The following is a 22,151-nucleotide window of genomic DNA, read 5'->3' on the forward strand; positions in this document are numbered from 1 at the left end:
TTGCTCCCCGCGTTCGTCACCAACGGCCCGATCCCGTCTCCTGGGATAAGAGTCACGGGTCTCGGGGCACCATCTCCCGGCTGGGGCATGTTGGTCACAGTTCGGGTTTGGGTTTTTCCGGCTATAAGTGTTCTCAGAAGAAGAAGGGATCGTCGTGACGTGGCCATTCTTGGGGTCACGGAGCTTTGAGATAAGAGTCAACTTTCGTTGTTATAGTTTCTCTCACACCCCTTTTAATCTCACACCCCTTTTAATCTCACACGTTGATTGCGATATGAAAAAATCTGATTACAGAATTTCAAACGATTATCGTATTCCAATTGTCATGTTGACATCCAACTAAGACAACCATTAAATCTTTAACAAAAAGGGACAAATTTAGAACATAATGAATATTTAGGCAACTATTTTATAACTTTTAATTTTCAATGAACTTAACAAAATATCATTTTATAGTCGAATGATCATTTTTTTAGTTTTTATTAAATGAGAGATTTAATAAAAACAATATCTTATAATCGAATGATCATTTGTGTACTTCACATTTATGCATGTTTCTTATTTGAATTATGAATTGAATTTTTTATTTTTAAAAAATGTAATTAAAATAGATTTAAAAAATTAAAATGTATTTGATTCATAATTATTTAAATAACAATTCATTTAATTATTGTTTTCAATATAAAAATTCATTTAAAGGTAAATTTTACGGGTGACAACTTAACTATGGTCAAAAATTATTTTGACCACCGATATTTTAATTTGATTGATCATACCACCAAACTATTTAAATGCTTAAATCAAGTCACATGCAGTTAACATTTAACGGATGAGATAACGTGACAGTTAAAAATATTTTGGTATAATGATATAATTGGTCTATGTTATTTAAATATTATTTCAAATTGATCCTAATTTTAATTAATTACAATAAGTTTAACGTTAAATCAAGATGTGAAACGTTAAATATTAGTGTCATCCTCTTGAAAGAAAATAAATAACTAACAGCAACGATAATGTGAATTAAGCCATGGTTATTTGGTTGGAATATCGAGAGTCAAACTATTGAGTAAAGGCATCCGATTGGTATATTTTGGACATCAATGATATATATTTTATATCTTAGTAAATGTTTTACTCAAAATTAACAATATTTTATATATCTTAAATTTTAAAAATATATTTTATTTTTTATCTTATTAAATATATTTTATTTTTATTTTTAATATAAAATATATTTCATTATTATCTTATAATATAAAATATAAAATTTATTTTTTATTTTAATATAAGGGAAGAATAAATATATTTTCAAGTGAAGATAAAAATAAAATTTTTTTTTTCTATTTTATTTAAATATTTAATTACGGGAAATTTACAAAATATGTTTTTAAGTGATGATAATGATAAAATATATATTTTTACTTTAAAATAAAAATAAAATATATTTAATAAGTTAAGACAAAAATAAAATACATTTAATAAGTTAAAATAAAAATAAAAGATATTCTTAAAATTTAAGATATATAAAATATTATTAGTTTTGAGTAAAACATTTACCTACTAAGATATAAGATATATATTATTTGTTATCCAAAGTATACCAAAGTATACCAATTGAATCATTTGGCTCTAACTATTCTAGCCAAGTGGCTAGGATTTGAATCCACATCTCCATTGGTGATGGTAATTTATTTTCTTTTAAGAGGGTGAGATCTTCTGATTGGAAGAAAATAAATCTATTAAATTAAAAATAAATTAATATAAATTTAATTCACGCTCAAACGATAACACATGATATAATAGTGTCATCAATGATGATACATGACATATCCTGATTTGATGGTTAAATTTATTTTAATTTATTAAAATTAAGATCAAATTAAAAGAATATATAAATAACAACCAATTGTGTAATTATAGTAAAATATTTCAACTGCGACATCATATATTAAATATTAATGATAAGTGGTTTTACTAAAGTATTTAAATAATTATGTAATCTAATTGATCAAATCAAAACATCAATTGTAAAATATTTTTTGACGATATTTGGATGACCTTCATTTAATTCATAATATAAAAGATGAGATAGTAAAAGAGATCAATTTAATACATGAGCTTAAAACATAATACCTTTACAAAATAAGTATTATATATTTAATTGATAAATTTATGTACTAAAATATAACATCTATTTAACTTAGTGTTAGCACCTTTTTTTAATTTTTTTTCACGATAGGTTTTTTAAAAGAAAATTAAAATAGAATAATCATTTTGAATTCATTTATTTGATTAAATTATTTAATTAATTTATAAATAACAGTTAATTTTATCATAGTGTTAATGAGATATTATTTATTCTCCTACAAATTTTCACTTCTCTTTTCGTTTTATATTCAGATAAACCAATCACCATTTATTAGTGAATTCCCTTTAACTTAAATGATTTTTTTAATTCCTTTTTTTTGTTTGCATTTGTTGACTTTCGTGCTAAAAATAAACTGATATATAGAAAAATATCCTTTAAGAGGTGTTTTAAATAGTTTAAAAATGTAGTACAAAAATGGATAAATTAGCCGATAAAATTATCATAAGATAATAGCTTACAATATGGGGAAGATGATTGTTGAAAAGTATCAACGATGGATATGAAACACAACTGCCCACCTTCCCCGAATCAATTTTGCAGGAAAATCTTTCGAACATAGTGCACCGGAAAATTTGCACATCGTCGATACACACTATCCCTGCTCCGATTAAATCTTATCGTTAGCAGTGGATTGCAATTTTAAGATAAAATTTGGACTTAAAGATTTAGGGCATTTTCCCTGAATTTAAACATGAGAAACCCAGAAAAGAATACATGAAAATTCCTGAGGCTGCCCCCATAAAAAATTTAATCTAGGCCGGGTGAAATTGAGTTATCGCGTTTATTTTTCAATAAGCAACAACTCATTTGGAACGGCCAATTCTTCAAAAAGACAAAACAAATAACCACGGAATGTATAATTACCTTTCTGCGAAACTTGCAAGAGTTGAAGAAAATCACTTGCAAAAACTGAAGGGAATTATTTTAGGGTTTCGTATCTGCCGGCAACGGAACAAGAGCGGCACTGCTTATTGTAAACTTCGCTCTGTTCTCTCAAAAGGCAATTTGAAAACCCTAGATCTGCCTTCTTTGTTATTTATAGGCTGATTATTTCGCTCCTTTCTCCTTTTTGCCCCTTCAACTTTTCCCCAAAGGATGAATTCTACTTGACGTCCCTAAAATCTGACAGCAATTCTAAATTTATGTATAAACTTCAGAATATCCTAATTGAGTCTCGAGACATATATATTGTATCAGTCGCGTCCTTTCATCAGTCTAGACATCAATTTAGATATTAAATTCCATCTTTATAACATTGAATTTCTTGATCATATATTAGAAATTTAGTGTTTATGTTTAGAAATTGGTGATGTTAGCGGAGATTTAAATTGCGGTTGCGTCTGTATTTTTGGTCGTATTGTGTTTATCGCGGTTGCATATATAATGGATGTTATTGTGATAATTGTGGGTATTGCAATTGTAAATTTTTCTAAGTGAGTTATTTAAAAAAAACTAATTTAAAAAAGCGGAAAAATAATATAATAACAATCCGCTACTGTCGCGATTGTCCGCTACCCGTTAAATTACGATCATGACCTCCGATATTAGTATGGTTATGCTTTAAACCGCTATTTTCCACGATAGTAATATCGGGCGCCGTCGCGACTGCAATATAACCGGCGCTATACTGATATCAAGTTGCTATTTGAATCCTTGATTATTAGTGTGATTCTTGTTTGAATTGTGTTTCGCATATTATATTTTTCATAACAAAAAAAAGATACTTAAGGTTAGAAATCGAATTAATTGTAGTATATAGAATACTCATTCTCTGTGCTTAAACTTTTAATGTAACATAATCCACCAAGGGTTTTCAGCTCAAACAATTGTGTTTACATGATATGTGCGTGTTATATATAGGTTAAGAAAGTTTTTAAATAGATACTCCATTATAATCATTTTAATACTATTAAAAAAATTAATTTTACAAGTAAATTTAAAATCAATTTGTATTTAATATATGAATCTAAACATTAAAGTAAATTTAAACATATGTAGAACTGCTGGAACCACACCATGTCCACTCATAAGCTTAGCTAATCATACTTGCAGTCAGCATAACCTGCACAAAACACCAACACAACATAGATTTTAGCACATCAAAGGAAAAGAGGAAAAGCAATGGCAACATTTCTCTCTAGAACCATCATTTAAAATTGAGGCAACCATCTTAGCCGATTTAGATGGAGAATCGTAGTTGGTGATTTGAAGTTAATTATGATTTTTCATCAAATTCAGAAAGGATGAACCGTCTAAGATCATCACCTTTCTACTCAGACCATTTACAAAAAATGCATTGGGTTTCAAGTATGCGACTTACTTGGGTTGGTGGTGACAATAAGACCAGAGCCTCTAAAACCACACTCGCACTCGGTTCTTCCCTTGGCCTGGTAGTAAAGGTTCATGGCAATGGAAGCGTGGTTCATCAGATTATCAGGGCTGAAACAAGGACAACCCTTTTGCATCACACGGCAATCGATCTGAGAACATGCGAAATTAATGTTTGCCAGCAGAGTTGCCTGGTCCGATGATGGCTTAGCCACACACCAATTTTTCTGCATTTTTTAACCCATTTCAACAATCAGTAACAAAATATTTTCACCTCATCAGTTTCTGAGTTCACAAAGTCTAAAAACTTGGTTCCTGTGTAATTTACCTCCCCATTTACCATCATCAAAGTTCCGCCTACACATGAAAATTAGAAACCGGGTGAGCATACTGAACTAGCAACAACAGAAGCAATTAATACGAAGATAAGTACCTGGAATGAAGCGAAAGAGCAGGAAAAGGTGAGAGAGAAGATCAGATACTTTAGCCATTGGTACTTGAAAGGCTGTGATAGATTACAAAATATTCTCCAAATATTTTGTATTTACTATTGTATATTTAGTTGCCTAAGTTATAGCCTAATTCCTAATTACAAAATATTCTTCAAATATTTTGTATTTACTATTGTATATTTAGTTGCCTAAGTTATAGTTTAATTCCTAAATTATAGCCTAATGATTAGGATTGTATCTACTAATGACTGTGTATATATTGAACCCCTGTGGTAATGAAAAAGACACAGAATTACATTCTTTCATGGTATCAGCTACGGTTGATCTATCCTAGCTTCTGCAACCCTATTTTTTTCTCTTCCTCTTCTTCTCTGTCTTCTGTCCTTCTGTCTGATATGGCTCCCACATCATCTTCCTCATCCTTTCACCCTGCTCTTGCTGTTTCTAACATCAAGACACATGTTCCCATCGCTCTTGAGATGGAGAACGTCCAATATACAAATTGGGCAGAGTTATTCAAGGTCCATTGTCGATCTCACAAGGTTCTTCATCATATTATCCCACCGAAATCTAAGGACGGGGAGGCCACAGAGCCGACCATCTTTAGTCAGGAAGAACAAGAGTTGTGGGATACGTTGGATGCTACTGTGGTTCAGTGGATTTATTCCACAATTTCGACAGATCTTTTGAATACCGTTATTGAAGCCGATGTTTCTGCCATGACTCTATGGAATCGTCTTCGCGATTTGTTTCAGGATAATGAGAACTCTCGTGCTGTTTCCTTGGAACACGAGTTCAACAACACCTACTTGAAGGATTTCTCCTCGATTTCTGCATATTGCCAGCACCTCAAAACACTTTCCGACCAACTCAAGAATGTGGGTGCTCCGGTTTCGAACAATCGTCTTGTTCTTCGCATGGTGGGTGGTCTTACACCGGCTTACAAGGGAGTTGCTTCGGTTATTCGCCACAAAAAGGTACTACCACCTTTTTATGAAGTTCGATCGATGTTGGCCTTAGAAGAAACCAGCATGAAGGAGGCGACGACTGATGATGCGATGATGGTGACTAATCATGACACTGATGAGATTTCTAATCATCCTCCTCCAGGTCGTGCACGTGGGAAACAGAACAAGCACCGCAACAACAAAAAAAACCGCAAACCTACTAGTATTGGAGTTCAGACGCCGGGTGTTGGACGTGGTGGCAACCGTGGAGGTGGTCCGAACTTGGGCGGTGGTCAGCAGGGTCCGATGCAACCAACATGGGCTATGCCTCCTTGGAAGACATGGATGCAACCACCTTGGGTCATGCCTCCTTGTCCATATCCGACTCAACCTTGGGGTAGGCAAGTTGGACCACGACAACCTGGTATTCTAGGAGCACGACCTCAGCAGCAGCAAGCCTATACTACAGCATCCGAGTGGGCTCCTACGGATATTGAGTCCGCCATGCACACCATGTCTCTCTCTCAATCGGATCCAAACTGGTATATGGATACTGGGGCGACGTCTCATATGACATCAACACAAGGTAATCTCTCGTCTTATGTTAATATGAGCAAAGATAATAGTGTTACTGTTGGTAGTGGTCAGTCAATTCCAATTCGTGGTTACGGTCATACCGTATTACCTTCCCCGAACCCACCTTTGTATCTCAAACATGTCCTGCATACTCCGAATCTTATTAAAAATTTAGTGTCTGTTCGGAAATTTACAACTGATAATAATGTGTCAGTGGTGTTTGATCCTTGTGGGTTTTCCGTGCATGATTTACAGACGGGGAGACGTCTAATGAGATGTGATAGTACCAGCTCTCTCTACCCAATCACTCCCACCAGACCGCATCCAGCCTCCTCTCCTACTGTTTTGCTTGCTTCAACGCTTTGGCATGACCGTTTAGGTCACCCGGGCGACTCCATTTTATCCATTCTTCAGCAAAATAAACTGATTGCTTGTAATAGTCCATCTAAGTCTACTATCTTGTGTACTGGGAAAACATATTCGGTTGCCTTTTGTTCTTTCATCTTCTCAAACTTTCATGCCTTTTGATATTATTCATAGTGATATTTGGACTTCTCCGATTTTGAGTTCTTCGGGACATCGTTATTATGTGCTTTTTTGGATGATTATTCGAAATTCTTGTGGACTTTTTCCATCGCTAATAAATCACAAGTATTCTCCATTTTTACTAAATTCCAAGCTCATATTCGTACCCAGTTTGAACGAGATATCAAAACCATACAATGTGATTATGGGGGAGAGTTTGATAATGTCTCTTTTCGGCAATTCTGTGAGTCCCATGGCATTTCTTTTCGTTTCATCTACCCTTATACCTCCTCACAAAACGGGAAGGCCGAACGAAAAATAAGATCCATTAATAATATCATGCGCACACTACTTATTCATGCCTCTTTGCCACACTCTTTTTGGCATCATGTGCTTCATATGACAACCCATCTTTTGAATATTCTTCCCAGAACACTACTAGCCGATGCGTCTCCTCTACAAATTTTATACCACCGGGTTCCCTCTTATTCTCACATTCGGGTTTTTGGGTGCTTGTGTTATCCTCTTATTCCATCCACGACTATTCACAAATTACAAGCTCGATCCACTCCCTGTGTTTTCTTGGGTTATCCCGATAATCATCGAGGGTATAAATGTTTTGATTTATCCAACAATAAAATCATAATCTGCCGGCATGTACAATTTGATGAAATTATCTTCCCTTTTACCAAAGTCCATCAACCTAGTACAAGTGATTATGATTTTTTGAATGATGGCGTGTCACCGTATCTTCTTCATCAAAACCAACCACAACAGACTCCACTTTCTTCTCCTACGACCCAACCAGTCATGTCTCCTCCAAACCCTTCACCAATTCGGCCCAGACCGCCCCCTGTTCCATTCGAACGCCCTGTCACCCGCAGCCAGCATGGTATCTTTAAGCCAAAAACTATATTTGACCCATCCGAGGCCCATACTATCACGGTTACGAGATCTCCTCTCCCACGTAACCCTGTGGTTGCACTTCGTGACCCGAATTGGAAGTTGGCTATGACTGACGAATATGATGCTCTTATTAAAAATAAGACGTGGGATTTGGTACCCCGTCCTCCTGGAGTTAATTTCATTCGTTCTATGTGGATTTTTACTCATAAAATAAAGTCTGATGGTTCGTTTGAGAGGCATAAGGCCCGTCTTGTAGGTGATGGTAAAACTCAGCGTGTTGGTATTGATTGTGGAGAGACTTTCAGTCCGGTAGTGAAGCCAGCAACAATTCGTACTATGCTTAGTCTTGCCCTGTCGAAACAATGGTTGATTCATCAGTTAGATGTAAGCAATGCTTTTTTGCATGGTGACCTCAAGGAAACGGTTTATATGCACCAACCTATGGGATTTCGAGATCAAGTGCATCCTGATTATGTCTGTTTACTGCGTAAATCTCTCTATGGGCTCAAACAAGCCCCTCGGGCGTGGTACAAAAGGTTTGCTAATTTTGTTTCTTCTATTGGTTTCTCTAACAGTAAATCAGATACTTCCTTATTTATTTACAAACACGGGTCGGATATGGCATACCTACTGCTTTACGTTGATGACATTATTCTGACGGCGTCTTCTGAGCATCTTCGCAAGTCTATAATGGCTCATCTCAACTCTGAGTTTGCTATGAAGGATTTGGGTTTCTTGAACTATTTTCTCGGTATCAGTGTGACTCGACACAAGGGTGGGTTGTTTTTATCACAACAAAAATACGCTGAGGACATCATTGATCGAGCAGGCATGTATTCTTGTAAGCCCAGTCAGACTCCAATTGATACCAAGCCGAAGGTGAGTGCCAACAGCGGTGCACGATATGCTGATCCAACTCAGTACCGCAGCCTTGCGGGTGCCCTGCAATATCTCACTTTTACGCGGCCGGATATTTCCTATGCAGTTCAGCAGATTTGTCTCCATATGCATGACCCTCGGGATGAACTTATGAACGCTCTCAAGCGTATCATCCGGTATATCCAAGGTACTCTTCATCTTGGTTTACATATTTCTCCTTCCTCCATTACCGATCTTGTCTCTTATACGGATGCGGATTGGGGAGGCTGTCCCGATACTCGACGATCTACCTCCGGGTATTGTGTTTTTTTGGGTGACAATTTGATCTCATGGTCGTCCAAACGACAACCTACGCTTTCTCGATCAAGTGCCGAGGCAGAATACAGGGGAGTTGCCAACGTTGTCTCGGAGTCTTGTTGGCTTCGTAATCTTCTTCTCGAACTCAACTGTCCCATCCGTAAAGCAACAATGGTTTACTGCGACAATGTGAGTGCTATCTATCTTTCTGGTAATCCCATTCAACACCAACGTACGAAGCACATTGAAATGGATATTCATTTTGTTCGAGAAAAAGTTACACGGGGTGAGGTTCGTGTTCGTCATGTGCCGTCTAGGTACCAGATTGCGGATATTTTCACTAAGGGGTTGCCCCTTATATTGTTTGACGATTTCCGGACCAGTCTTAACGTTCGAGATCCTCCCGTTTCGACTGCAGGAGAGTGATAGATTACAAAATATTCTCCAAATATTTTGTATTTACTATTGTATATTTAGTTGCCTAAGTTATAGCCTAATTCCTAAATTATAGCCTAATGATTAGGATTGTATCTACTAATGACTGTGTATATATTGAACCCCTGTGGTAATGAAAAAGACACGGAATTACATTCTTTCAGGTTGTACTTGAGGATATGAAATGACGATTGTGAACTGGAATCGAGATGATGACGGTTTTCATCGAGTTAAAAAGCAGGGGAAAGCTGAGGGGTTTTAAGGGTGTGAGAGATTGGAAAATGTCAAGCTAACGGCTAGTCGGCACGTTGAGTGAAGTGCCGTTAGGGGTTCTTTTAATTATTGTTTGAATGATTATAGGGCAAACTATGTATTTAGTATTTAAACTATCATATTCAGTCCGTTTTAATACCTAAACTTTTAATTTTTTCAAACTCATACATAACGTTTTGTTTTTGTTTCGTTTTATGTACATTGTCATTAAAAACTTTACGCGTTCAATACCTAAACTATAACTTTTGATCCGTTTTAGTACCTAAAATTTAATATTTTTTTCAAAATTTAACATTAAGTTTTTAATATGGTTACTAAAATGAAATAAAAACTAAATTTTAGGTATGGTTTTGAAAAAATTGAAAGTTTAGGTATTAAATCATAATAAAACTGATAATTTAGATACTGAACACATTAATTAACCATTATTCTAATAGTATACAATTAGATTTGTTATTCACTGTTTATAATTTTTTTCTTAAATATAATTTTTATTTCTTAAAATAATGAAACAAAATCAAGTAAGCTACTTAGATCCTAAACCTCTAACGTTGATTTTTTAATGTATTTTTTACACCAATACGAGTAAACTCTACTTAGATGCTAAAACCAAAGATTTTTGAGAGATCTTTCAACTCAATATTGTATTTTCAAAATGTTTGTGTTACTTTATGATAGTATTATTTCTTGAGAAAATAACCTCAGTGATCAAAAATACCTTATAATATACGATTTTAACCAACTTTTTTAGGATTTGCCAAAATGACCAACTAAATCGCAATGCGATCGATAATTCGCAACGCGATCTCCGGTATCGCAAATCAGTTTCCAGATTCGCAACGCGATTCTGACTATCGCATTGCGATTTCCCAAATTCGCGTTGCGATTTTCCTAATTCGCGTTGCGATTTTCCTAATTCGCAATACGAATACGTAAATCGTAATACGAATACGTAAATCGCAATGCGAATACGTAAATCGCAATGCGATTACGTAAATCGCAATGCGAATACGTAAATCGCAATGCGAATACGTAAATCGCAATGCGATTACGTAAATCGTAATGCGAATACATAAATCACAATGCGATTACGTAAATCGCAATGCGAATACGTAAATCGCAATGCGAATCTGACTATCGCAATGCGATTTACATAGCGCCATTCGTATTAACGCGTATTTTTTTTTCAAATTCCAAACACGAATATATTAATATATCGGAACACTGAACCGTCCATAGTATATCCCGTAATCGCAACTCATAACCTAAAACCCTAAATCACAACTCAGTCTCATCTCCATCTCTCACTCTCTAAGGCGACATCCGTCTCCATCTCCGACGAAATCAGTCCCCATGACGATAACAGTCTCCATCTCCGGCGAAATCATTCACGGTCAGAAATGGAAAATCAACCAAATCAACCACCGAGGGTTAGTTTTTTTAATTATTTTTATTTTGAAATTTTGCATTATTATTAGGTTTTTCATATTGAAATTGATGATAAGTTTACTGGTGTTTTCAATAATAGATTAACCATTTCACTTAGATTGCTTATTATATTCATTCGATTGCTGCCAATACTGCTAAAATGTTTAGTCTTTAACCCTGTGAAGTTAGTATTTGTCTTTGTTTTGTCTTTTGGTTGAAGTAATGCAATCCATTCAAGTTTCTTTCAATTTTAGTATTTGAAACCGATAATGACTATCGCAACGAGTTTTGGAAGATGATGTAGATCGGTACACTAGACATATTACCCACCTATCATGGTTTTCCCGGGTTTTTCCTAAGCAGTCAACGGAGAAGTCGAATTTACACGTGGAAGACTTGACGAGATTATTGAATAAGAAAGATGGTTTTACTCGGATGGATGACGTCGATGTTGTCTGAGTATGCCTTCTAATACTTTTGCAAGCCGGCTTTTTAGGAAGAGAGGCCCGACAACCTATTCCTAATGATCTCATTAAATTGGTAGAGGACCTAAATGCATGGAACCTGTTTCCGTGGGGTTCGTATCTATGGAGAGCTACATGGAATAAGTTGTCGTCTGCCTTTAATGATCGGAAAAGTTTGCGTGGCGATGGTTCCAAATACACTTTGTCAGGCTTTATTTGGGCCTTTAAGGTAATAATTTTTATATAATGTTTCCAAAATTATAATTAATTCTTTAACAATTACTAATGTTTGTAGATTTGGATATTTCAGGCCTTTCCCGCCATGCAGACATATGCATTAAAAACTTCTAATGATATTCCTAGGGCTATTTCCTGGAAGAGGAAACGGTCCTTGCAGCAATAGGAAGATTTACTACCATATACAACAATAAATAATGTAAGTTAACACAAATACTACCATATGTTTATAAACAAGTTATTACTAGTACACGTTTAACTTTGTTTGAGCTTTTATATTGTTAGGAGGCCAACACTCAATTACAGAGGCTGACACCCACGGAAGCTGAGCTTGCCACTGATTGGTGGCAAGCTAGTAAGCTTTTTTTGATGGCACGGATGATGAGCAACCACCACTTCGAGAGCCATCACCTCACCCAGAGCCATCACCTGATCGACCCGAATATACACCTCCACAACGAGAGTCATCACCTATTCTGTCACATCATCGAGCCTCTTCTCCATCATCACCTCATGATAGGCGACCGTCAAAGATTCCACGACGTTTATCTCCCTGTTCTCCACCTCCACCTCCACAGGATGAGTTAGGGGAGTTACGTAATGAGGTCAATGCCTTGCGTGAGGAGGTCGGTACTTTACACGATGACAATGGTGCATGGCGTGTTGAGGTGTCTACTTTACGTGGTGAGGTAGCAGCTCTACGTGAGATTGTAGCATCGTTGCAGAACGAGGTTCATACTCTACGCAACGAGGTAAGTTTAATATTTTTCATATTTAACTTGATGATAAATTTACTCGTAATTTCACTTAGATTGCTTAGTAAATTCATTCGGTTGCTGCCAATACTGTTTAACTGTTTATTCTTTAACCCTGTGAAGTTAGTATTTGTTTTTGGTTGTCTTTTGGTTGAAGTAATGCAATCCATTCAAGTTTCAATTTGCAGAAGAAGAATAGTTTACTATCGCAATGCGAAAATGACTATCGTAACGCGAAAATGACTATCGCAACGAGATAATCACAATGCGAAAATGACTATCGCAATGCGAAAATGACTATCGCAATGCGAAAATGACTATCACAATGTGAATTTGACTATCGCAACGAAAGAATCGCAATGCGAAATGAAAATCGCATTGCGATTCTCTCGTTGCGATAGTCAAATTCACATTGCGATAGTCATTTTCGCGTTGCGATTTTCATTTCGCATTGTGATTCTCTCGTTGCGATAGTCAAATTAGCATTGCGATAGTCATTTTCGCATTGCGACTATCGCAATGCGATTTTAAGTTTCAGATTCTATTTTTCTTCTGCAAATTAAAACTTGAATGAATTGCATTACTTCAACCAAAAGACAAATACTAACTTCACAGTGTTGAAAATTTAAGTTTCAAGAATAAACTACGACTCTTTATGTGTCATTGAACCTGCACTAAACCTATATGTTATCCTTTTAAATGTTTATATAAATGCTTACTTCTGAAATGTTAATCTGATGCATTTTGTGAACAATGATATAATAATGACTTGGGTGAATACCGTGCAAGTTTGAAATATATTTGTCTTTGTTCTCACTGTTTAATATCATGTCTGTTTATTTACTGATTTATGTATTAATTTATTTTTAGCGGCCCGCTAAGGTGGATGCTCTACGTCGAGTTTTTCTTGCAAGACGGAGTTCACGCATCAGACGGCGTGGACGTGCCATTACGTCTCTGTTCACCCCAATAGTGCGAATAATCCGTAAGAAAAAGCCCGACTCACCTGTCATCGTTCAAGAGGCCTCCCCTATCGTTCAAGAGGCCCCTATCATCCCTCAAGAGTCCCCTCCCACCGTTCAAGAGGCCACTATCATCGTTGAAAAGGTCCCTCCCAACATTCTAGAGCCCGATTCACACGTCGTAATATATCGAATTATTGAGAAGCCCCCTCATGTGCCGGACATGATGGATGACTGTTGGTTTTCGTATAAGTTACCGGCCAGTACCATTCCGGCAGATGAAGTGGAGAGGAAACAACTACCGGAAACAATTCTGGATAATACCCTTTGGGCTAAGACCGCAGTTGATTTTTATCTACATGAGCGGAGCCAAGGGTGTTACGCTGACATATACAAACTCAACGATGATATGCATTTGTTGATTGAACGGTCTTGGTGGGGTGTATTATTAGGGGTTGAAGACAACGGCTATTTCGATGGGGGTAAGTCTTATATTTCTTATATTTCAGTTTGATTAATTTTTTTTAAAATTTATGTAATTCACTAGTATATGTCTTTTTTTGTAAAACAACATATTGATGCATGGGTGACACGTCTTCTAATTGTAAGGAAATTGAAGAAAAATATTAAAAAAACGCGATATACAATTATGCCGACGTATTTTCACATAGTTCACTTGAAGAATCAACGACATGAATCATATGTGTTGGCTAATGGACAAACTAAACTTTATCCTGCATGGTGGGATGTCGATAAGGTTAGTATATTTGTTTAAATATTTTAAAGGTGTTCATAAATAAGTACGCAATTTGAATTATTACATTTCGATGCAGGTGTTTATCCCTGTTTTGGACCGTACTCATTGGCTTCTCGTCGAGCTTCAGCTTCCATCCCTAAAGATAATAATATATGACAACATGATAAATTACATATCATTGTCTGATTTGAGAGATATGATTAAGGGATGAAGCTCTCATTTGGCTAAATTCTTGGATGCAATTGATTATTGGACTAAGTCTGGAAACAATAAGCTAAAGAAGTTCAATGTTACAGTTATCAGAGACGAGACCGCGCCACAACAAATGAAGGAAGCCAGAGGGGATTGTGGTCCTCTCGTATGCACGTGCTTGGAGCGTTTGACGACAGGAAGTACACATTTTCTATCTCCCACCGATAGAGATAGAGGTGCAGTAGGCTTGTGGTTTCGGCATTTTATGGCTAGAGCGATATATGCGAGACGCTGCCTACCTGCATCCGCGTTATGAAAGTGTCCATAAACAATTTGTAAGTCAAATGCAAGTGTTGTTAAACATATTTACTATTTTTGGTTTGAAAATGTTTGGTTAAGTAGCTAGAATTCAATAATTTGCTGTTTGTAGGTTTTAGATGTGTAGAAAGTGTTGTTGATTCAATATTTGGTTTCTGCGGGTTAATCCTGAAGTGAGCTGCGTGAAATGGATGTATGGGTGCAAAAGTTGATTTCATTATTATTTTGATTGTTAATTGATTTGTAAAAGATGATTTGTAAAGTTGATTTGTTTAATTGATGTGTACATAATATTTGTGCTTGTTTAATTGATTGAAATGTAATAGTTGATTTGTTGATTTCAATCTGCATTATGTTGAATGCAAAACAGACTATCGCAACGCGGAAATGACTATCACAACGAGAGAATCGCAATGCGAAATGAAAATCGCAACGAGTGAATCGCAATGCGAAAATGAAAATCGCAACGCGAAACTAATTTCGCGTTGTGATTTTCATTTTCGCATTGCGATTCACTCGTTGCGATTTTCATTTCGCATTGCGATTTTCATTTCGCATTGCGATTTTCATTTCGCATTGCGATTCTCTCGTTGCGATAGTCATTTCCGTGTTGCGATAGTCAATTCCGCATTGCGATAGTCATTTCCGTGTTGCGATAGTCATATTCACGTTGCGATTTCCGCGTTGCGATAGTCAAATGAATGTATAATAAGTGATAACAACTGAACATATCATAGCAATGTTCAAACTCAAGTTACTAATACATGCCTAACTGAAAATGTTAAAAGTTCACACATAATATACACATAATACAACGTTTGCATTTAAAAATCACCTAAGTTAATAGTCTCAAAAGGTGAAGCAGGTTGTGATTGGGATTTTGATGAGGATCCATATTTTGGTAGAGGAAAAGATGATTGTGATGGCACTGGTGATCCACATGTCAACCTTGTATGACCACTTTCCTTGCACCGACTACATGTCGATCTCTTCTTCTCTTCACCCTTAGACGATATACGATCGTGACTTTTTGGTCGGCCAGGTAGCCTTCTGTCCATAACTGGTGGCAAAACTGTTTGTAAGTCATCTGGTATGTCCCACTCATAAGGATGTGGAATAGGGTAGACAATCTCGCCATAAGTCTGTCGATATACTTCTGTAGTGTAGCAATCCATAGCGTATGCGCTTGAATCATCTTGGTTTAGATGAAGAGAAACTTTTATAACATGGCCACACGGATAACCAGATGTTTGTCATTTCATACAACTACACGTCTTTGCATTTAGATCGACAAGCCCATTTAAGTTATTATCCAGTACTTCAAACAAAGTGTTTGAACATGGTTCAACTCTCCATGACATTGACTTCACAACACGTTTCGTTATCTTTTTTTCTGTCCATGGTATAACACGATGTTCCAATGTTCCTGTAAATTTAAATAAATAATACTTAGTAAAATATATGATAAGTTACGAATTTAAAGAAATAATACCTGTATGGTTTCTTTTCTTGTAGTACCATTGTAGAATAGAGACTCGAAAAAACTCCATTAACATAGTAATGGGTAATTTCCGGGAATAACGACTTAGAGCGTTGATTGATTCTGCACTATTAGACGTCATGAAACCATATCTTGCTCCAAGTTGATGTACTCTTGACCATCTTTCAAACCCGACATTTTCTAGTGTTTGAGCACACTGAGGCAAAACACGTCTTAAACAGTTTATATGCTTATTAAAATCCACTTCCCGATAAGCTTTTACAGCCTTTCAGTATGTCCATTTGTGATTTTTTATACCAACAGACCTTGATTTAGATTTCTATACAAATGAACACCACAAAAATCCATGAAAAGCATATGGGAAACACCTTCTAACAGCGTTTTCAATTGAGTTTGCCCTATCAGATATGATTTCCAGATTGCTAATAGGACTTATGCAATCCCTAAGATGCCCCATAAACCATGTCCATGAATCAGAGGTTTCAGATTTGCCAACCCTGTAAGCTATTGGCAGTATCCCATTGTTAGCATCCATGGCTACTGCTAATAAGTTTACTCCAAAGTATCGACCTTTTAAATGTGCTCCGTCAACTATAATAACTGGGCGCATGCAATTAATAAACGAACGAATCTACAAAATCATATACACAAGAAATATAATCATTTAAATGTGAAATGCATGTAACTAACAAAAATGAGTCAACAAAATTATATTGATTTACTAACCGCAACACCAATGGCGATAAACAGCAACTCAAAGCGTCCATCTCTATCTGTTTTGATATGAGTTACTGACCCAGGATTTTTCAGCTTTAAATTGTGACAATAAGCCGGCAGTTGGGCAAACGATGCTTCTGGCGACCCCCTCAACAATTCCAAGGCATAACATTTGGCTCTCCAAGCTTGAGAATATGAGATACTAATCTTGAACCGAGCATTCATGTCAGTCATAATTTCATGTCCCCGATATACCCTACCATTCAAAAACATTAACTCAGCCAGAAAATCACCCAACACCTTTTTGTTTGCCTGTCTATGGTGATGAAAAACTTGGGTTCTTGAACATGTATGTTTATCAATAAAAGTCCTAACTTGAAACATTTCGCAATCTTTTATCCTCTTTGCAATCATACGCCACATACAGTTTTTGTCAATCATACACCTTATTTCGAAACGATCTTTGCTTGATTTGTTAACTTTTAGTTGATAGCCATCTTCCACACATTTCGTATACAAAGCTATCTTCAAGTCTTCCTTTGTATCAAAACAATCATCTTTCTTGATACAAATAATTTTTGTGTAACAATCAACTTCTATCTTTACCAACTCTTCTTCCGGTATCTGAAGTAATTCTGGCATATTCCAGTTATACTCCCGTGGCATTTTCTTCGGGGACTTTTCTTTGGGGATTTCTTCTTCTTCTTTTTCTTCTTCAGTGTTATATGAATTACATAATGGATGTTCAACATGTTCATTTACAGTCGTAACTTCCTCCTCATTATCATCAACAACATCTTCCTCGACAACGGCTATTTCATCATCAAAATTCGGGTATTGACCAATATCAAAATCATTACACGCAGAGTTTGTTTCTTCTTCTAAAAAATCATCAAAATCTGAGTATTGACCAAGATCAAAGTTCAGGTATTGACCAAGATAAAATTTCGAATACTGACTAGTACTCACAATTTTTTCTGTTGGCTCATCATCGTCTAACTGGTCAATACGAAAACTGGAATTTGGTGCTGAAAGTTGATTGGGATTTGGATTAGGGAAAGGTTATGGGTTTTGAGATTGTGTTTGGTATTGGAAATGTGGTGAAACAATATTTGCTTGGTGATGAAATTGTGGTGAAACCATTAAATTTTGAGCACCATAAACTGGGGTTGAAAAACTTAGTTGATTACTACCCGCTACTGACCCAACTTCACTACTTCTAGGTTCAACAACATACAATGTAACATCATCACTTGAAACACTAATGTAAGCAATGAATCGTTCAACATCTTCATTGTCGGTTAACAAATAAACTTTACCATTTCTCTGATAAGATAGCCTAAATCCACTTATGGGCTCTAAATTCAATTTATTTGCAACACGTAACATTAAAGTTTCATAAGTTAACTTTTTTAATGACAGTTTTAGTTGAAGATTCATGGGTAAAGGCATATATAGTAAAACACCATGAACATTCTCCCATGACCCTCCAAAACACAAATCTATCCAAACATGATCAACATTAGATGATTTCATTATTGTAAATTAATTTACTAAACAAACGAGTTGCGAAACTAAAACCTGTTACCGGATGGGGAAGGATGTCGTTGGATATAGGAACGGATGTCGCCGGAGAGAGTGATAGATGGAGATGGAATGAGTTGCGATTTAGGGATTTAGGTTATGAGTTGTTGCTGTTGCGTAGTTATATACCCAAAACATTTGTGTTGCGAAATTAAAACCTGTTGCGAATTCAGAAATCGAGTTGCGAATTTGAAATTCAGTATTGCGATAGTCAGAATCTCGTTGCGAATTACACATTCGCATTGCGATTTACTTATTCGCATTGCGATTTACGTAATCGCGTTGCGATTTACGTATTCGCATTGCGAATCAGGAAAATCGCAACGCGAATTTGGGAAATCGTAATGCGATAGTCAGAATCGCGTTGCGAATCTAAAACCTGATTTGCGATACCGGAGATCGCGTTGCGAATTATCGATCGCATTGCGATTTAGTTGGTCATTTTGGCAAATCCAACAAAAGTTGGTTAAAATCGTATATTATAAGGCATTTTTGGTCACTGAGGTTATTTTCTCTTATTTTTTTATATCTTTCTTTATAATTATAGGGTAAACTATAAGGGTGACCACCGAACTATGGTCATAAACCATTTTGATCACCAACGTTTGAAAATGATCAATCAAACTACCAAACTATTTAAATTGTTCAATTAAGCAACTGGTTGTTAATCTTCAACGGAGGTGGTGATGTGGCAGTTAATAAAATCGATATAATTATATATTTGGTCTTTAATATTTACATATTTATATCAATTTAGTCACTATTTTAATTCGATTAAATAAAAATAATCATATAATCTGAAGGTGCCACCGTATGATTAGAGAGTGAATTTAATTAATTTTAATATTTTAATTAAATAGTTTTTTACACCAATCATTTTTTATACCAATCAGGTGGTGACACTGATTAAAGGGAAAACATTTTAGAACTATAAGGGGGCTTGGGGGGATTAAAAACAAGGACCCATGGTTCTATGGGCAAGCCTTTACCACTAGGCCAAGCTATTTGATTGGATCAAAATCACACAACGTTTTATATATTGTGTTTAAAGTTACTTCACACATATTCATTAAATAATAATATATAAATTTATATTAAAATTATGTAGCATGGAGTCTCTTGTTCGAATCCTTTCAAGCCCTCTTATAACTCTGAAATGTTTTCCCTTTGCACAGCGGTGACACGTGTCACCACCTGATTGATGAGAAAAAATATTTAATTAAAATATTAAAATTAATTAAATTCACCATTCAATCATATAGCGACACATGACATCTTCGGATTGGAGGACTAAATTTATTTAATTGAATTAAAATAATGACTAAATTGATACAATGTGTAAATATTAAGGATCAAATATATAATTATACCAATTTTATTAACTATCACATCACCACTTCTGTGAAAAATTAACGGTCAATGGCTTGATTTAACCATTTAAATAGTTGGGTGATCTGATTGATCGTTTCCAAAAGTTGATAGTCAAAATAGTTTATGACCATAGTTCGGTTCTCACCGTGTAGTTTATCCATAATTATACGTTGAAAAACATTTTCTTGAACAATTTTATATCCCATGCTTTAAAAAATAGTGTTAGAAGTACCTCGGATGATTCATATGATTGGTAATCAACAACTGTCGAGTTTCACCTCTTCCTCTTTCACGATCATTCAATCAAAAACATGGGAAAGAAAGGATAAAAAATGATGAGTAATCTATGACAGCAACATTAAGAATCAGTTACAGATTTCTCAGACTTTGATCTGCTCCAACATTTTGACAACCTCAGCCATTGTTGGTCTCTTGGAGGGATCAGTTTGAAGGCACATCAATGCTATATTGAATATAATTTTGATCTCATCACCAGGACAACAACCTAAGTTACTGTCAACCACATATTCTTGCTTCCTTTCTTCAACAACTCCCTTTACCTGTTTCAGTATTTGCACATTGATCAGCCCTCGGATTGGAATCGAAGAAACCGTCCGGTTTGGTCTCCGATCGCCTTTTTTTATGTTAATCGTTGAACTAAAAGTTGATGAAACTAGAAAAAAAAAGTTACCCATGTTACAAGCTTTGTTCCTTCCTCAAAAAATGCTTCATCCATCGGTTTCTTTCCGGTTAAAAGTTCAAGCAAAACAACTCCGAAACTATAAACATCACCTTTTGCTGTTGCTCTTCCGGTATCGAAATATTCTGCAGAAAAATAGAGGCAGTTTTGATATAATTATCAAGCAATTAAACAGATAAGATGAGAAGGATGTCTGCAAATGTTTTTTTGTCAAGAACCTGGGGCTAAATATCCAAAGGTTCCGGCAACAAATGTTGAAACATGAGTCTTGTCTGGTTCCATCAATGTGGCTAGCCCGAAATCGGAGACCCGAGCCTCCATGTTCTGGTCCAGTAGTATGTTGCTTGATTTTATATCCCTATGGATTATATGAGGGATACAATCATGGTGAAGATATGCTATTCCTCTTGCAGCACCTAGTGCTATTTTAGACCTTGTTGGCCAATCCAAAACCTTATTGTCCATTGATTTACCTGCAGCACGGTTTAATGCGCCATTATCATCATATTAAGCCCCATAAGAAGTGAAGAAATAGTGTGTGCATACCACGAAGAACAGAATCCAGACTTCCATTAGGCATGAGCTCATAGATAAGAAGATTGTGGTGAGGATTGGTGTAGTATCCGTGGAGAGTTACGATGTTGCGGTGCTTGATATCGGCCATGGCTTCCAATTCTCTCTCGAATCCTGTATCTCTATCTGCAGTTCCTCTGTTAAGCCTTTTGACAGCAAAGGACATGGTCTCGTTTATCGTTAACCTGTAAACCGTACCGTACCCGCCGGAGCCGATGATGTCTTTGTTGGTTAATTTCAATATGCACTTTAAGAACACATCAGATGTTAGTGACTGCAACAATGGTGATCTGAACATCACCATCTTCCCACCTGAGAAGCCTTGCTCATGAATAGCGTTATTTCTTTTCCATCGCTTGTACAGGAGGATCATAAGAACGATCTTCGATATGATGAAGACTACGCAGCATATGGTGATGTAAAAGGCTATTCCCAGATCATTTGCCATTTTTATCTCTGCAACAAACTTGAAAATTGAAGGTTCAAATCACCATTGACAGCAACTAAGGTGCATGAAGAAGGAAACACATCAAAAAATGAAGATAAAAATGGCAAATGGCTAAAAAATTTAGTTAAACTCTGCAATTTCATTCTTACCAACAACATGATCTCCCTAAAGAGCTAGCTGGCTAGCAACTTACACAGTAATTGTCAATCATTGTTAAAAGACGACAAATTGGAACATGGCACAGTGAAAAATGTGAAGTAGATGAACTTGCCAGTTGCCAGAAACGAAGCTTGAAGGACTCTAGTAATGGAGTACCAGTTGGACCCAGAAATCAAAGTGAAACAGACAAATGAAAAAGTTAAATGTTCATCACT

General features: G+C 35.9%; 2 protein-coding genes, 1 long non-coding RNA gene and 1 other non-coding gene across 6 annotated transcripts; all 4 read right to left on the reverse strand.

The window, feature by feature from the left end:
• Nucleotides 1-2,567: 2,567 nt before the first annotated feature.
• LOC120114133 lies at nt 2,568-3,221 on the reverse strand. Its single transcript, XR_005515362.1, has 2 exons — nt 3,017-3,221; nt 2,568-2,750 (listed from the first exon to the last, which is right to left on the reverse strand). It is a non-coding gene; the product is annotated as an uncharacterized LOC120114133 (long non-coding RNA).
• LOC120114190 lies at nt 2,610-2,757 on the reverse strand. The gene has a single exon (XR_005515369.1). It is a non-coding gene; the product is annotated as a small nucleolar RNA snoR135 (small nucleolar RNA).
• Nucleotides 3,222-4,188: 967 nt separating the features above from the next.
• On the reverse strand, nt 4,189-4,983 carry LOC120114068 (glucan endo-1,3-beta-glucosidase-like). Its single transcript, XM_039135090.1, has 4 exons — nt 4,914-4,983; nt 4,809-4,837; nt 4,473-4,707; nt 4,189-4,214 (listed from the first exon to the last, which is right to left on the reverse strand). The coding sequence occupies exons 1-4, from the start codon at nt 4,969-4,971 to the stop codon at nt 4,189-4,191; spliced, it is 348 nt and encodes a 115-aa protein (XP_038991021.1). The 5' UTR covers nt 4,972-4,983.
• A 15,333-nt stretch (nt 4,984-20,316) lies between these two features.
• Nucleotides 20,317-22,151, reverse strand: LOC120114129 (receptor-like serine/threonine-protein kinase At1g78530). 3 transcript variants are annotated; one of them, XM_039135129.1, is made up of 5 exons: nt 21,927-22,032; nt 21,303-21,795; nt 20,975-21,229; nt 20,748-20,881; nt 20,317-20,616 (listed from the first exon to the last, which is right to left on the reverse strand). In XM_039135129.1, exons 1-5 carry the CDS (start codon nt 21,933-21,935, stop codon nt 20,437-20,439), a joined length of 1,071 nt encoding a protein of 356 aa, XP_038991060.1. In that variant the 5' UTR covers nt 21,936-22,032; the 3' UTR covers nt 20,317-20,436. The 3 variants fall into 3 exon arrangements, with proteins under 3 accessions (XP_038991060.1, XP_038991061.1, XP_038991062.1); XM_039135130.1 differs by lacking the exon at nt 21,927-22,032 and adding an exon at nt 22,049-22,151 and having other exon boundaries at nt 20,318-20,616; nt 21,303-21,785; XM_039135131.1 differs by having other exon boundaries at nt 20,318-20,616; nt 21,303-21,785; nt 21,927-22,029.

Source organism: Hibiscus syriacus, unplaced genomic scaffold, assembly GCF_006381635.1.
Source record: "Hibiscus syriacus cultivar Baekdansim isolate YM2019G1 unplaced genomic scaffold, ASM638163v2 tig00110220_pilon, whole genome shotgun sequence".
In the NCBI taxonomy this organism is placed as follows: domain Eukaryota; kingdom Viridiplantae; phylum Streptophyta; class Magnoliopsida; order Malvales; family Malvaceae; genus Hibiscus; species Hibiscus syriacus.

Coding starts and splice junctions, on each gene's coding strand:
- LOC120114068 (XM_039135090.1), bottom strand. CDS start 4,971: ATGGCTAAAGTATCTGATCTTCTCTCTCACCTTTTCCTGCTCTTTCGC. Junction 4,838..4,913: donor GCTCTTTCGCTTCATTCCAG/GTACTTATCTTC, acceptor TTTCATGTGTAG/GCGGAACTTTGATGATGGTA. Junction 4,708..4,808: donor TGATGATGGTAAATGGGGAG/GTAAATTACACA, acceptor TAAAAAATGCAG/AAAAATTGGTGTGTGGCTAA.
- LOC120114129 (XM_039135129.1), bottom strand. Junction 21,230..21,302: donor TCTGGATTCTGTTCTTCGTG/GTATGCACACAC, acceptor ACCGTGCTGCAG/GTAAATCAATGGACAATAAG. Junction 20,882..20,974: donor CTTTGGATATTTAGCCCCAG/GTTCTTGACAAA, acceptor ATTTTTCTGCAG/AATATTTCGATACCGGAAGA.